At 44.2% G+C, this 16,620-nt stretch overlaps 1 protein-coding gene across 6 annotated transcripts in view; it reads left to right on the forward strand.

The window, feature by feature from the left end:
* The window catches only part of IGSF3 (immunoglobulin superfamily member 3), a 98,953-nt gene that overhangs the window by 54,999 nt on the left and 27,334 nt on the right, over positions 1-16,620 (forward strand). For 2 of the 6 annotated variants that reach the window (XM_081225172.1, XM_081225169.1), the window contains exons 4-6: positions 7,292-7,702; positions 12,165-12,554; positions 13,946-14,005. In XM_081225172.1, the coding sequence (XP_081081298.1) occupies positions 7,292-7,702; positions 12,165-12,554; positions 13,946-14,005 (861 nt within the window). The remainder of the gene's footprint in view (positions 1-7,291; positions 7,703-12,164; positions 12,555-13,945; positions 14,006-16,620) is intronic. The other 4 variants (XM_081225173.1, XM_081225170.1, XM_081225174.1 and 1 more) reach the window with 2 other exon arrangements.

Raw genomic sequence — 16,620 nt, forward strand, 5'->3', positions numbered from 1 at the left:
GACCCCACATGCAGTGTGGTGCAGCCAAAAAAAAAAGGTGGGGGGCACTAATCCCATTCATGAGGGCTTCACCCTCATGACCTAATCACCTCCCCAAAGCCTAATCTCCAGATACCATCACACTGGGGATTAGGTTTCAACACAGGAATTTGTGGGGGGGAACATAAACATTCAATCCATAACACTGAGTCACTTCTTTTATAGCGCAGTTTTATTTGACTTCAAAAGGAGAATCCAAAGCTCCCCAAATATTTTAGAGGTCAACAGGTAGCATAAGTGAACCAAGTTTGTGTGTTCACTTGTAAATAGTAGGCTGAAGCTAAAACTTAAAGAAGATCTAATGCAGATGTTAAGAATTTCAGAGAAGGTTAACTGACCCTTGAGCTGGTGAAAGGGGATATAAAAATATAAGGCAAGGACATTTGTGGTTGATAAGCTGAAGAACTGATGAGGAACACTAAGCAGGTGACATCAGCTGGAAGAGAGGCCAAAACTCTAGGAAACGATGGGCCTTTGTTTTTTTTAAGTTTAATTTAATTTATTTTTTATACAGCAGGTTCTTATTAGTTACCTATTTTATACGTATTAGTGTATACATGTCAATCCTAATCTCCCAATTCATCACACCACCAACCACCACGCCTCCCACCACTTTCCCCGCTTGGTGTCCATACGTTTGTTCTCTACATCTGTGTCTCTATTTCTGCCCTGCATACTGGTTCATCTGTACCATTTTTCTAGGTTCCACATATATGCGTTAATATACGAAATTTGTTTTTCTCTTTCTGACTTACTTCACTCTGTATGACAGTCTCTAGATCCATCCACATCTCTGCAAATGACCCAGTTTCGTTTCTTTTTATGGCTGGGTAATATTCCATTGTATATATCAACCACATCTTTTTTATTCATTCATCTGTCGATGGGCATTTAGGTTGCTTCCATGACCTGGCTATTGTAAATAGTGCTGCAATGAACATTGGGGTGCATGTGTCTTTTTGAATTATGGTTTTCTCTGGGTATATGCCCAGTAGTGGGATTGCTGGGTCATATGATAATTCTATTTTTAGTTCTTTAAGGAACCTCCATACTATTCTCCATAGTGGCTGTATCAATTTACATTCCCACCAACAGTGCAAGAGGGTTCTCTTTTCTCCACACCCTCTCCAGCATTTACTGTTTGTAGATTTTCTGATGATGCCCATTCTAACTGGTGTGAGGTGATACCTCATTGTAGTTTGGATTTGCATTTCCCTAATATTAGTGATGTTGAGCAGCTTTTCATGTGCTTCTTGGCCATCTGTATGTCTTCTTTGGAGGAATGTCTATTTAAGTCTTCTGCCCATTTTTAGATTGGGTTGTCTGTTTTTTTAATATTGAGCTGCATGAGCTGTTTATATATTTTGGGGATTAATCCTTTGTCCAATGATTCATTTGCAAACATTTTCTCCCATTCTGAGGGTTGTCTTTTTGTCTTGTTTGTAGTTTCCTTTGCTTTGCAAAAGCTTCTAAGTTTCATTAGGTCCCATTTGTTTATTTTTATTTCCATTACTCTAGGAGGTGGATCAAAAAAGATCCTGCTGTGATTTATGTCAAAGAGTGTTCTTTCCTATGTTTTCCTCTGAGAGTTTTATAGTGTCTGACCTTACATTTAGGTCTCTAATCCATTTTCAATTTATCTTTGTGTATGTTGTAGGAAGTGTTCTAATTTCATTCTTTTACATGTAGCTGTCCAGTTTTCCCAGCACCACTTATTGAAGAGACTGTCTTTTCTCCATTGTATATCCTTGCCCCCTTTGTCATAGATTAGTTGAACATAGGTGTGTGGGTTTATCTCTCGGCTTTCTATCCTGTTCCATTGATCTATATTTCTGTTTTTGTGCCAGTACCATATTGTCTTGATTACTGTAGCTTTGTAGTATAGTCTGAAGTCAGGGAGTCTGATTCCTCCAGCTCCATTTTTTTCCCTCAGGAGTGCTTTGACTATCAAGGGTCTTTTGTGTCTCCATACAAATTTTGAGGTTTTTTTGTTCTAGTTCTGTAAAAAATGCTACTGGTAATTTGATAGGGATTGCATTGAATCTGTAGATTGCTTTGGGTAGTATAGTCATTTTCACAATATTGATTCTTCCAATTCACGAACATGGTATATCTCTCCATCTGTTTGTGTCATCTTTGATTTCTTTCATCAGTGCCTTATAGTTTTCTGAGTACAGGTCTTTTACCTCCTTAGGTAGGTTTATTCCTAGGTATTTTATTCTTTTTGTTGCAATGGTGAATGGGCTTGTTTCCGATCTTTCATTGTTAGTGTATAGGAATGCAAGAGATTTTGGTGCATTATTTTATATCCTGCAACTTTACCATATTCATCATTGATGAGCTCTAGTAGTTTTCTGGTGGCATCTTTAGGATTCTCTATGTATAGTATCATGTCATCTGCAAACAGTGACAGTTTTACTTCTTCTTTTCCAATTTGTATTCCTTTTATTTCTTTTTCTTCTCTAATTGCTGTGGCTAGGACTTCCAAAACTATGTTGAATAATAGTGGTGAGAGTAGACATCCTTGTCTTGTTCCTGATCTTAGAGGAAATGCTTTCAGTTTTTCACCTTTGAGAATGATGTTTGCTGTGGGTTTGTGATATGTGGCCTTTATTATGTTGAGGTAGGTTCCTTCTATGCCCACTTTCTGGAGAGTTTTTATCATAAATGGGTGTTGAATTTTGTCAAAGGTTTTCCTGCATCTATTGAGATGATCATATGGCTTTTATTCTTCAATTTGTTAATATGGTATATCACATTGATTGATTTACATATATTGAAGAATCCTTGCATCCCTGGGATAAATCCCACTTGATTATGGTGTATGATCCTTTTAATGTGTTGTTGGATTCTGTTTGCTAGTATTTTGTTGATGATTTTTGCATCTGTTTTCATCAGTGATATTGGTCTGTAATCTTCTTTTTTTGTAGTATCTTTGTTTGGTTTTGGTATTGGGGTGATGGTGGCCTCATAGAATGAGTTTGGGAGTGTTCCTCCCTCTGCAGTTTTTTGGAAGAGGTTGAGAAGGATGAGTGTTAGCTCTTCTCTAAATGTTTGGTAGAGTTAACCTGTGAAGCCGTGTGGTCCTGGACTTTTGTTTGTTGGAAGATTTTTAATCACAGTTTCAATTTCATTACTTGTGATTGGTCTGTTCATATTTTCTATTTCTTCCTGATTCTGTCTTGGAAGATTATACCTTTCTAAGAATTTGTCCATTTCTTCCAGGTTGTCCATTTTATTGGCATAGAGTTGCTTGTAGTAGTCTCTTAGTATGCTTTGTATTTCTGCAGTGTCTGTTGTAACTTCTCCTTTTTCATTTCTAATTTTATTGATTTTAGTCCTCTCCCTCTTTTTCTTGATGAGTCTGGCTAAAGGTTTACCAATTTTGTTTCTCTTCTCAAAGAACCAGCTTTTAGTTTTATTGATCTTTGCTATTGTTTTCTTTGTTTCTATTCCATTTATTTCTATTCTGATCTTCATGATTTCTTTCCTTCTACTAACTTTGGGTTTTGTTTGTTTTTCTTTCTCTAGTTCCTTTAGGTGTAAGGTTAGATTGTTTATTTGAGTTTTTTCTTGTTTCTTGAGGTAGGCTTGGTATTACTATAAACTTCCCTCTTAGTACTGCTTTTGCTGCATCCCATAGGTTTTGGATTGTCGTGTTTTCATTGTTATTTGTCTCTAGGTATTTTTTGATTTCCTCTTTGATTTCTTCAGTGATCTTTTGGTTATTTAGTAACATATTGTTTAGTCTCCATGTACTTGTGTCTTTTACATTTTTTTCCCTGTAATTGATTTCTAATCTCATAGCACTGTGGTCAGAAAGGATGCTTGATATGATTCCAGTTTTCTTAAATTTACTGAAGCTTGATTTGTGACCCAAGATGTGATCTATCCTGGAGAATGTTCCATGTGCATTTGAGAAGAAAGTTTAATCTGCTGTTTTTGGAAGGAATGTCCTATAAATATCAATTAAATCTATCTGGTCTATTGTGTCATTTATAGATTGTTTTTCCTTATTAATTTTCTGTTTGGATGATCTGCCCTTTGGTGTAAGTGAGGTGTTAAAGTCCCCCACTATTATTGTGTTACTGTCGATTTCCTCTTTTATAGCTGTTAGCAGTTGCCTTATGTATTGAGGTGCTCCTATGTTGGGTGCATATATATTTATAATTGTTATATCTTCTTCTTGGATTGATCCCTTGATCATTATGTAGTGTCCTTCCTTGTCTCTTGTAACAGTCTTTATTTTAAAGTCTATTTTATCTGATATGAGTATTGCTACTCCAGCTTTCTTTTGATTTCCATTTGCATGGAATATCTTTTTCCATCCCCTCACTTTCAGTCTGCATGTGTCCCTAGGTCTGAAGTGGGTCTCATGTAGACAGCATATATATGGGTCTTTTTTTGCCATTCAGCAAGCCTGTGTCTTTTGGTTGCAGCATTTAATCCAATCATGTTTAATGTAGTTATCGATATGTATATTCCTATTACCATTTCCTTAATTGTTTTGGGTTTGTTTCTGTAGATCCTTTTCTTCTCTTGTGTTTCCCACTTATAGAAGTTCCTGTAGAATTTGTTGTAGAGCTGATTTGGTGGTGCTGACTTCTCTTAGCTTTTGCTTGTCTGTAAAGCTTTTGATTTCTCCGTTAAATCTGAATGAGATCCTTGCCAGGTAGAGTAATCTTGGTTGTAGTTTCTTCCCTTTCATCACTTTAAATATATCATGCCACTCCCTTCCGGCTTGTAGAGTTTCTGCTGAGAAATCAGCTGTTAACGTTATGGGAGTTCCCTTGTATGTTATTTGTTGTTTTTCCCTTGTTGCTTTCAATAATTTTTCTTTGTCTTTAATGTTTGCCAGTTAGATTACTGTGTGTCTCGGCATGTTTCTCCTGGGGTTTATCCTGCCTGGGACTCTCTGCGCTTCCTGGACTTGGGTGGCTATTTCCTTTCCCACGTTAGAGAAGTTTTCTACTATAATCTGTTCAAATATTTTCTCGGGTCCTTTCTCTCTCTCTCTTCTTCTGGGACCCCTATAATGTGAATGTTGTTGCATTTAATGTTGTCCCAGAGGTCTCTTAGGCTGTCTTCATTTCTTTTCATTCTTTTTTCTTTATTCTGTTCCGTAGCAGTGAATTCCACCATTCTGTCTTCCAGGTCACTTATCTGTTCTTCTGCCTCAGTTATTCTGCTATTGATTCCTTCTAGTGTATTTTTCATTTCAGTTATTGTATTGTTCATCTGTGTTTGTTTGGTTTTTAATTCTTCTAAACCCAAAGATCTTTGTTAAACGTTTCTTGCATCTTCTCGCTCTTTGCCTCCATTCTTTTCCAAGGTCCTGAATCATCTTCACTATCATTATTCTGAATTTTTTTCTTGAAGGTTGCCTATCTCCACTCATTTAGTTGTTTTTCTGGGGCTTTATCTTGTTCCTTCATCTGGTACAAAGTCCTCTGCCTTTTCATCTTGTCTATCTTTCTGTGAATGTGGTTTTCCTCCCACAGGCTGCAAAATTGTAGTTCTTCTTGCTTCTGCTGTCTGCTCTCTGGTGGATGAGGCCATCTAAGAGGTTTGTGCAAGCTTCCTGATGGGAGGGACTGGTGGTGGGTAGAGCTGGGTGTTGCTCTCAATGATGGGCCTTTGGAACATGGCTCTGAGCTGCCTGGGGCACTGTTGAGTCAGGAAGCTAATGCAGCTGCAGGACCGTGCTCAGACCTGAAGTGGGTCTGTGTGTCCTTTGGCTCCAGAGTGAGGAATTTTGCACCAGCTGTCTCCCTTGGCCCCCAGATGATGGAGGGAGCTGGAGGAGAAGGGAGAGGGATTTCATTGTGGACGGCTCTGCGCCACAGTGTTTGCCAATGTGAAGGGTCAGAAATATCAAGGCTGTTCTGTTTTTCTGTCCACGTCATAATTTCCAGGCTTAATTGTGATAATAAAAACTAGAAATTAAGATTTCAACCCTTCACATCAGAGAGGGGGTCGTGTTTATTCTCCGTAGGAAACTGCTGACCAGGTGACCACGGGGGAAATCTCATCGCTTGCCTGATTCATCCCCATACCATGGCTTCCTTCCAGCGCACGAATATGACACATGTTGACACATGAATAATATGAAAATTAAACCTACTAAAAAATTGAGGATGCTGCTGCTTCTCTCTACCACAACCTTTATTTATTTATTTATTTATGGCTGCTTTGGGTCTTCGTTTCTGTGCACGGGCTTTCTCTAATTGTGGTGAGCGGGGGCTACTCTTTGTTGTGGTGCTCAGGCTTCTCATTGTGGTGGCTTCTGTTGTTGCCGAGCACGGGCTCTAGGCCATGGGCTTCAGTAGTTGTGGCTTGTGGGCTCTAGAGCACAGGCGCAGTAGTTGTCGTGCATGGGGTTAGTTGCTCTGTGGCATGTGGGGTCTTCCTGGACCAGGGCTCGAACTCGTGTCTCCTGCATTGGCAGGTGGATTCTTAACCACTGCACCACCAGGGAAGTCCTTTTTTTAAAAAAAAAAAGAAGAAGAAATAACCTTCCTAGAGTATTGCATTGCTGACATGGGGGTGGGGTGGCTAGAAGGGAGCAAATGAGCAAGTTGTATAGAAGATGTGAAACTCAAAGTTCCAGGAACTCTTTTTGTTTGAAGTTCAGTGAGAAGCCAAGTTAAAATGTCTGGAAGCAGTACTACCGTGAACAACAAAATCTTATTTGACTTGACACAGAATTCCTTTTACATTTTATTTTCAGGGAGTTCATTTATTATGTAAACTGAAATATGACCCACTTTCTTTTAAGTCTACAAACATTATTTTACTTATGTATTTTTTTAATTGAAGTATAGTTGATTTAGAATGTTTCAGGTGTATAGCAGTGTGATTCAGTTATACACACATATATTCTTTTTCAGATTGCTTCCCATTATAGGTTATTACAAGATATTGAATATAGTTCTCTGTGCTATATAGTAAGTCCTTGTAGTTTTCTGTTTTATATATAGTAGTATATATCTGTTAATCTCAAATTCTGAATTTATCCCTCTGCCCCCGACTCACTTTTTATCTGAGTGTTATTGAGATATCAACCAGGTAAGTGTAAGCGCCAAAAAATTACAGCCCAAATCCAAACAGAAAATTCGTTCGGTTTCTGTGCCATCTAGGGTCCTCCATAGCCACACAGGGACTGTCGAAGGCTGGTGGGTGGGAGCTCAGCCCCACAAGTGTAAGATCTGTGGCTTTGTGACCGTGTCCCATGGCTGTTCCTGTGTTGCAGTGATCCCGGACTCCCTGCAGTCCACTGCTGTGCACCACACTCTGCACAGAGTGGAGCAGGACCCCCTAGAGCTCACGTGTGAGGTGGCCACGGAGACGTTGCAGCACAGCCACCTGTCTGTGGCCTGGCTACGGCAGCGGGGCGGCGAGAAGCCGGTGGAGGTCATTGCCCTGAGCCGGGATTTTGTGCTGCAGTCGAGCAGCGACTACGCGCAGAGGCAGAGCCTGGGGGAGGTGCGCCTGGACAAGCTGGGGAGCAGCACCTTCCGCCTCACCGTCTTCCACTTGCAGCCCTCCGACCAGGGCGAGTTCTACTGCGAGGCCACCGAGTGGATCCAGGACCCAGACGGCTCGTGGTACCCGATGACCCGAAAGCGTTCCGAGGGGACTGTGGTCAACGTCCAGCCCACCGGTCAGTCTCTCGTCCCCACTCTCTGTCTGGCAGGGAGGGTGGTCAGACAGGCTGTGCAGACTCTTCTGGCGATTCTGCAAGTACTCGGGGTACATAGGGCCCAGGTATCCCAAGCCCTGACCTTCTCAGGCTGCACTCCCCCGACCCCTGAGTCCAGCTGGGCTCTAGACCAGAGCCAAAAGCTATTGCTTGACTGCCTCAGCTGGGCTGGGGGCGGGTGTTCCAGGGGCCTTCTGTTCCCTGGTTTTGGTTGGAAGGTGGTGGTGTGCTGTCATGGAGCTGCAGCAAGTGCCCAAGGGCCTTTCCTTGTGTTGCTGGTCACCTTCAGTGAGGGGCTGCCCTTGTCCTGGTGAGCGGAGGTGTGGTTTGTGGGAGGTGAGCTGGGGCGTCTGAGGCACAGGTGGGGGGCCCCCTTCAGGACCTGTAGTTTGACACCCCGCCACCCCACCCCATCCCATTTGCTCCAGTCAGGTGGTGGTGGTCTTGGTCTTTGCATAGCTTTCCTGCCACCTGTTCTTTTCATCCTAAGGGTGTGCTTCAGACTTACCTAATAGCACAGATTCCCAGGCCCAGGCAGTACAGATTCCTGAATCAGGCTTCTGGGGTGGGACCTGGGAAGCTGGATTTTCAGTACACTTCCACTGTCTATGTTTGTCAGGCGCAGATCTAGAGGTAAAAGGGCAGAAGCGATCCTCTGGACATCTAATGGGTGTGAGGGCTTTTACAAGAAGGGTTGGGCTCCTGCGCTGGGAGCACTTTATCTGCTCTGTAGGACCCAGAGCATTTAATAGCTTCTGGAACTTCCGGTACTAAACCTACAGAAGGCACTTTATTTCATATTTATCTCTTCCCTTCCTGGATGGTTTTAAGAGCAGCTTCAAAAGTCTGGGCCAAATTTTAAGTCTTAGCGCTTTCAAATTAGGTTGCATCAGTTAATCTTCTTTATTTTAATCTTACCAATTTGGAATGAGGATTTTTTTTGAATTTGCCCAGCAAATGTATCCAGACGAAGCCAGCAAAGGGAAAACTAGGTGAAAAAAATAGCTGATGACTTCACTCTGTGTCTGTGCTGTTCTGGTTCAGTGGTTGTAGCCCCAGTGTTGTCCTTCTTTTAGTTGATTTCAGTCAACACTTAGTAAGTCTCTGCAACGCTGCAGGTGTGGCGATAGGCATCGGGGATTCAGAGATGAATAACGCTTGGTCCCTGCACTCAGGGAACTACAGATGTGAAAGCCAGTGGCTGAGTGAAGGGTGCCCTGGGAACATGGTGAATGTAAAGTGTTCTTACAGCAATGTTTTCCCTGGGTGGGGTGGTTGAGGAAAATTCAGGAAAACCAACACATTTGGTGACTTGAGCTGAGTCTTGAAGCTTGAGCAGACATCAGGAGGAGAAGCATAAAGGTACAGAATTGTTTGACCTGTTTGGCAAGCACAGGGAAGTCAAGGGTGAGCAGATGTTGAGTTCCAGATAGGAATGGTGAGAGGAGATAGGAAAGGTGGCCTGAAGCCCACATGCTGGAACGTGAGCTTGGCCTTGACCCTGTGGTCCAAGCATTTCAAGTTGTTCTCCTTAGAACCTTAGGAGTCCTGTAGAGGTGACTGAGCGGTCGCTTGTGGGCGGGCATGTGTGTGTGTTCATGTGCATGGGTGCACACAATGGGGTGCTTGAGGAGGGCGTATGAGGGCCGCGGTGTTCCCCCTTTGCCTGAAGCAAATGTTTTCCGTACTGGGCAGCAAAAGACTTTGTATGAGGAAAGGAAGGTCTCCCCCCCTACCGCCCCGCCTGAGCATAGCTTGAAAACCACTGCTGCCAACGTTTGGAGGAGGGAATAGAGATTTTTAAGCAGAGAGTGACACAATCAGGCCTGGGTTTTAGAAGGGAACAACCGTGGAGGCCACCTAGTGTTGACTAAACAGGTTGGGTCTGAAGTTGGGAGACCAGGTAGGGAAGGGCTGATAAGGCCAGGGCTAGCTCAGTGGCAGTGACCTAGGAAGCGGGCAGTGGGTGCTCGAGGCAACAGAATGGAGAGTATTGTGGAAGGAGGAATCCGAGGCTGGGGCTCGGGGGGATACCTGGAACTGTGATAAGGAGGGATGAGGCAATGTGCCAAGTCTTGCTTGAGAGCCTCTGCTTCCCCTTCAGTGGCAGCACTGGGTGTCTTTGCATTTGTTCTTGTAAATTTTGGTCAAGGAGTCCATCCCGCAAGCGGACCTTCATAGAGATGCTCAGCATATGAAGCACCCAGCATGTCATCAGATGTGGCACTCAGAGGCTGAGCTTGGGAGCGATGAGGGCCCAGGAAAACTGTGGCAGTAAGAGGTGGTCAGGGGAGCAGGTTCGAGAGACAGAGTGGTCAGGCCAGCGGGAGAAGAAGCAGGGGGGATGGTGTCATGGACCCAAGGGAGGAGAGCTGGTCCAGAGGCTAGAACATACTTGAGAAACGCCTTTGGTTGTGATGGGCAGGGGGTGTCATTGGGGACATTTGCTGGGTCAGTGAAGTGTGGGAGAAGGCCCAAAGCCAAATTTCAGTGAGCTGAGGAGTGAGGGGGTGTTGGAAAAAGCATAAATTGATTTATGGAGGTTTAATTGACTGGGTATAACAAGGGCAAATGGCTGTGCAGAAAAGAGTATGGTTTGCCCTGAATCTCATCTTCAACCTGGGAATGTGAAAGCTTCACCAAGCCCCATGGGGAGATTCCTGTGAGATCAGAAGACTCTTTGGCTGCCAAAAGAAGACAGCCACTGCTGTTGCAGCCAGCCTAACTCTGAGGAATTGGGAAGTCTGAGGTCCAGGGCACCTGTTTGCATGTCTTCAGTGGCATTTATGTGGAAGGGGTGCTTTTTTTTTTTTTCTAAAATCTCTGATGTTGAGGTATAGATTACTGTAATCTGGTTGACCAGAAAGCCAGTATCTGGCAAATGACATGGGCTCCATCCCACATGGGTGTATGCGTCTAGGCAGAGGCTGGCAGAGTGAAACCCAGGTCTCTCAGCTTGTTCTTTTGGGAAGGGAAGCTGAGGCATCAGCTGTCACTTTAGAAGTGAGCCCTTGGAGTCGTTGAGGGTAATTCGCTTTATCAGGAAGTTTGGGTAATAAAGGAGGAAGCTGATTCACTAGCGAAAATGGGTATCAGGGGCAAGGCACTGGCTCATGTGGGAGGGGAGGAGATGGAGAGCCTGAGGAACAGGTGGGTACAAAGCCAAACGTGAGCTGGAGAATAGGAATGTGGAAGCAGCACTCTTGTGATTGCTATGTTTTTTAGGGAAATAGGATTCTCATGTGCTTGAAGAGTGCATGGGATAGGGGGATAAGAATGGGGCAAGGGCCTTAGAGATAAGATACCACTTCAAGATAGTGGTAACGGCTTGGAAATGCCAGTGTGGGGAAGACAGTCGAGATTGGAGCTAATGGATGTACAAGGAATTCAAATATCCCTGTAAATGCGATTCTCCAGTCAATGTTTTCTTTAGAGGAATAGAGCTAGAACTGGGAGGGGCAGGGCTTGGGCAGTACTTACAACTGCAGCCTCTCCCACCCAAGGCTCTGTGACTCTGTTTTCCAGGACCCTTCACTCCTTTGTCTTCTGCCACGGGTGCCTGTGAGATATGATCATTGTCTCACGGCATCGACAGTCACCACGCACCGTTACATGGTGTGTGGGACAGTTAGTGGCGATGAGCCCTTCTTTGATCACCACCCCACCCCCATGCCTGGTTCAACTCCCAGCTCTTTGAAGGGTGCTTGGGTTCATTGACCATTTCAGAGGTCATCTGGCTGTCCTTGGAAGTAGGTACTTTCCCACTCCATCTTTCTAGAGATTTGATCTGACAGGTGATAGATTAGTGAAAAACATTAGTTTTCACTATTCCTATGCAGTTTTGTTAGGGACTGTCTTACCTGTGTCTTATTTCCAGTATTCACCTGGGGGTGGAGGACATCTTTCTCTCTCTCTCTCCAGATAGATAGATAGATAGATAGATAGATAGATAGATAGAATGTTTATTTGGATTGGGATCAGCACCTGGGGCACTGGGTAATTTGTCTCACAAGTCTCAGCAGGGTCATGTCTATAATATTCACTGAAAATATTTGTAATCCTGATGCTTTAATGGAGTTCTGGGCATATAGATCAAGGATGGACCTTTGTAATCTGCTGTGCAAGTGAAATTAGGAGTGATATTGCTTGCTGTTCTCAGAGTCTAACCTAGGGCATTATACGCTGCAAACAGAGCCCTGTCGACTTAATTGGGATAGCAAGCCCTTTAGACTCTCTGGGTCTGGCTCCCTTTGAGTTCTGTCTGTGATATTCGAGAGTTTTTCTCTCAAGAGAAGTGTGGAGGTGCCTTCCCAGTAGTCAGCTTGGTGAGGAGGTGTGGGTGGTGGGAATTTGCTGATGCAGTTTGGAGAGCTGGGGCCCTCGGTCACCCAGAATGCATCCGTTTTGTTATTTGTTTTCTCAGACAAAGAGTTCACCGTTCGGCTGGAGACCGAGAAGCGGCTGTACACGGTAGGTGAACCGGTGGAGTTCAGGTGCATCCTGGAGGGGCAGAACGCTCCCGACCGTTACTTCGCCGTCTCCTGGGCCTTCAACAGCTCGCTCATCGCCAGCATGGGGCCGAACGCTGTTCCGGTCCTCAACAGTGAGTTCACCCATCGGGAGGCCAGGGGCCAACTCAAAGTGGCCAAGGAGAGCGACAGTGTCTTCGTGCTGAAGATTTACCACCTCCGCCAGGAGGACAGTGGGAAATACAACTGTCGCGTGACAGAGAGAGAGAAAACGGTCACCGGGGAATTCATCGACAAGGAGAGCAAGCGTCCCAAGAACATCCCCATCATCGTCCTCCCCATCAGTAAGTGGAGAGATGTGCTGCTTCCTTCTCCTCCTGCTGGTCTGGTTCAGTAGCTAGCACCATCTGAGAGAAGTCGGGGGAGGGGAGAAGAGCTATGGGGAGGGCAGGGCAGGGCGGGGCGGGTTCAGTCAGAGCTGGCAGAGAAAACCTGTTACCCCCCCTCCTTTCTCCAGCTCACCTGCCCACGCTTAGCAACCCCCGCCCCCCACCCTGGTAGGCAGGGCGTCGGGTGTATGTTTGCAGGCTGGAGAGGGGCACGGCAGATCCTAGCGTTAGCAGCTCTGTGTAAACGCCTGCAGTGCCAGCTCAGCCTGGATGCCAACCAGGAATCCAGGACAGCTGTTTGCTCCTGTGTGGGAATTAAGTCCCAGAAGAAGTGGGTGGATGCCTGTCTTGAAATCTCACTTAAGAGGGTTGGTCTTTTATGGGAGGATTTTAAATGCTAAAGTGCATTATTAAGAAAGGTTTGCTCTCTGGGTTTTGGAGGTATAGGGATTGGCATTACCCTAATTGTCTATCCCCTATCGGAATTGGGTTCTTAAAAGTCAGTGGATGGGACCTCTCACATCTTCCTGGAGCACAGCCTTTTAAAGCTTAGCTTATTTCCAAGGCTGCTTAGGTGGGCTCCCCGCCTCCTTCTAGCTGGCATTGTCTGGGTGGGTATCAGTCAGGACTGGAGACTCGGGGGACTGCCTGTGTTTGCTTATGTTGGGTTTAATTATCCATGGTATCAGGATGTTCTCATCAATATCTCATTTCTCTCATAGTTTTGTTTCTAGTAAACTGAGAACGCTTAGAATGCCCTGATTTTAAGCAAGATGGTGAAGTTTTTAAACTAACCTTTAACCTTTTTCTCCACTGCTCAAGCTGTTCTTTCTCTTAGCCCTGTAATGATTCCCTTTTCATTTTTATTTACACTTTTACATATTTAATATAGTTTCAAGTGTGAAGAAAGGAAACAGACAACAGGGGTCTTGCCACTCTTTTTTTCTTTTCTCACCAACAGGATGACTTTCCTTTGTGCTTTTTTTGAAAAAAAAATCTCTCTCACACACACATCTCATCTTGAAATTCTTTTCTTTCTTAGACTGTTTCCCCCTGCAATGCCTAGCATGATGCTTTGCGTAGGGTAGGTGCTTGCTGAATATTTGTAGAATGGAATTTGTTAAACTGGATGCCCGCTCTCTTCAGTATTTTCCTGTCGGACTGCGCCTGCCTTAACCACGGTCTCTCTACTTTTAAATCTGCAACTAATTCCTCGTTGTTCTATAAGGATCCCGTGAAGGGCAGCCGCACTGTGTACTTCCCTATTTTTTTGTACTAAGAGATTTCCCCCATCCCCTTCCAAGAACTTGTTTGATGATCTGTGGCCTGCTATATTGCTTTTCCAGCAGATAACTGGGTAGTTAAAGTCCCCCAGCACCACCAGATCCTGCCCCAAGGCCACTTGGGTAAGTCTACCAAAGAACAACAGTGATCACATCGGTAATGGTGATAATAAAAACTCGGATTTTAATGGCGCTTTTCCTCTCAAGAGCCCAAAGTGCTTCTGCGTGTATCATCTCCTTCTCCACTCCCACCCCTCCAATCCTTGGAGAGGCCAGTATTCTATTCATCCTGTGACTGAAGAGGCCAGAGCACCATACAGGGAAGTGGCTGAGCCGGTCTGATAGCGGTCGGTCGAGCTTGCATCGCATGGGAAGTATTTGCTTCTAACTCCAGACTCACTGCTCTGCGCTTAGCCTGTGCTCCGTCATCAGCCTCCTGATTTGAAATTTCATTTGTAACCGTGCACTCAGATTCTCATTAGTTCTGTCCTAGTTTTCATTTAATCCAGAGAGTTTTAAATTGTTGGCTGCCTTTCCTCAGGCCTGAGAACACTTGTAAATAGTCTTTAACGGGCAGTCAGCTCCGTGTCTGCATTTGCCTTTGCCTGGGCTGCGGAATGGTTTTGCTTCTTGTAGTTTCACATCTAACTGCGTGGTTTTTCCAGGCTTGCTCAAGTAACAGAGCACCAAACAGCAGCCCTTGTAACAAACAAGCCAGGGCTTACAGAAGATAGAGCCCATTGGGGTGACAGTAGGGGTTGGGAGTGATGTCCTGTAAGTCATTCTTCTGCTTAAGGCAAGCAAAGGGATTTTTTTCCCATTGATGCCGAAGTTGCCCTTCTTTAATTCCTCGCTTTGAATTGATAACGCTGGAAGTGAGTCATTAATGAGTCTTTAATCTGAAGAGGAATATTGTTATTATTAATGAGTATGATGAAAAATAATCACCCCATCTAATACTCTCAGTGTCGTGACCCTAAGAAGTAGGACTCTTAGTATCTCCATTTTGCACATAAGAAATGGAAGCTTGGGTAGGTTAAGTAAGAGCCCCAAAACTGCAGAGTTACGAAGCAGTAGACCTGGGCCTGAGCATGGTCTGCCTGCCTCCAAATCCTTGCTTTCAGCCACTCCTGCTACAGATGTAGCTACTCAGGAGCCCCGTCATCTCCATGACTCATCTGGGTATGGCTCCTGGGAAAATTCCTATTCCCCACCCTGTCTGTCCGGACCATTTTTCATGTGAAACAAGCCAATCCGGAATGGGTGGCAGACCTGTTCACTATAGCAAGAGCTCCATGCCTGGGCTCAGTGCTCATCTTTGCATGTTTCTGCCTGTGGGGGAAACACATGGGAGAAAAGATTGATTCAGATGCACGGTTGTAGGTATGCTTTTCCCCTCAGTAATTGGGTGTGCCTCTTAATCTGGGATTTGATTTACTGATTGATTTAAAATTGATGTATGTGTTTCATGTGGATGGTGCCCAGAAAATTGGAGCCGAATTAGTCTGGTACTTTCTGTTTTTTAATACTTAAGGGCTTTTGGAGCTCTATAGATAAATATACAAAATAATCTATGCATAATTAAGATAGATTAAAGTATCCACACTCTTTATAAAAACAAAGAGTTAATGGGAGTAGTAAAATTAATTATGATCATGGTAACCAGTTTTTGAAAACCTACGTATTAGGTGATTTATAGACATTGTCTCATTTACTTTTTAATCTTTGAAAAACTGCACAATGTAGCACTCTCCCTATCTCATAGAAGAAGGCATGTAGAGCTTAAATAATTCCATTGAGGGAGTTCCTATAGCTAAGTGAGGAGCGAAGGAGAGAGGAATCCTTATCCCAGAGTTTGATTGGCAGAAAGTCAAGGTCAAGAGCAGTGGAACCCCAGGGCTGAAGGTGGACAGCAGCAGGAAGGCGAGCCGCCGGCTTTGGTCTGTTCCTGTGTGTTAATGAAAATATGAAAGCTTGCTCCCCGCACACGCTGTGCAGTGAGGCCATCTGTGCTCCATTACTGCCCACACCCAAGCAAGCACGTGTTGTCCTCCAAATACTTCCTGTCACTTTTTTTTTTCTACCTCCTGATATTGCCCTGAAGGACTCAAATGGCATGTATGGATGTTCAGCTTTTATTTGACTGCTGTAGCCCTAAATTATGGGAGAATTTTCAAGGTATTCAACTTACTGAAAATCCAAGTCAAAAATTCTTGAACCCTACTGAACACATTACAGTCATCCTTCAGATTCCGACGGGGATTGGTTCCAGGACCGCCCCAAATCTGCAGATGCTCCTCAAGTCCCTTATATAAAATGGCGTTGGATTTGCATATAACCTGTGCACATCGTCTCTAGATTACTTATACCTAATACAATGTACATGCTATGTAAAGAGTTGCCAGTGCACAGCAAATTCAAGTTTTGCTTTTTGGAACCTCCTGGAATTTTTTTTTTTTTGGCATATTTTCTATCTATGGTTGGTTGAATCCATGGATGTGGAAGCGGTGGATATGGAGGGCCTGATGAATTGCTTTGTGCCCTAAGGGTAATGTCTTTCTGTTCTGATTCAGTCTCAGGTCTTAGATGCTCATGATCCCACACGTTATCTCTGTATCCAGTAAAGGGCCTCCTAGGTTATCAGCTCTAAAATCACAGGGAGCGAAACCCAGAACCAGCCAGGGCTTGCAGCAGCAGCAAGTGTCAGAGTGCTTGCATCCTCCAAGGTCCCCTTGTAC

This window comes from Mesoplodon bidens (assembly GCF_964165515.1).
Source record: "Mesoplodon bidens genome assembly, chromosome: 2".
In the NCBI taxonomy this organism is placed as follows: Eukaryota; Metazoa; Chordata; class Mammalia; order Artiodactyla; family Ziphiidae; genus Mesoplodon; species Mesoplodon bidens.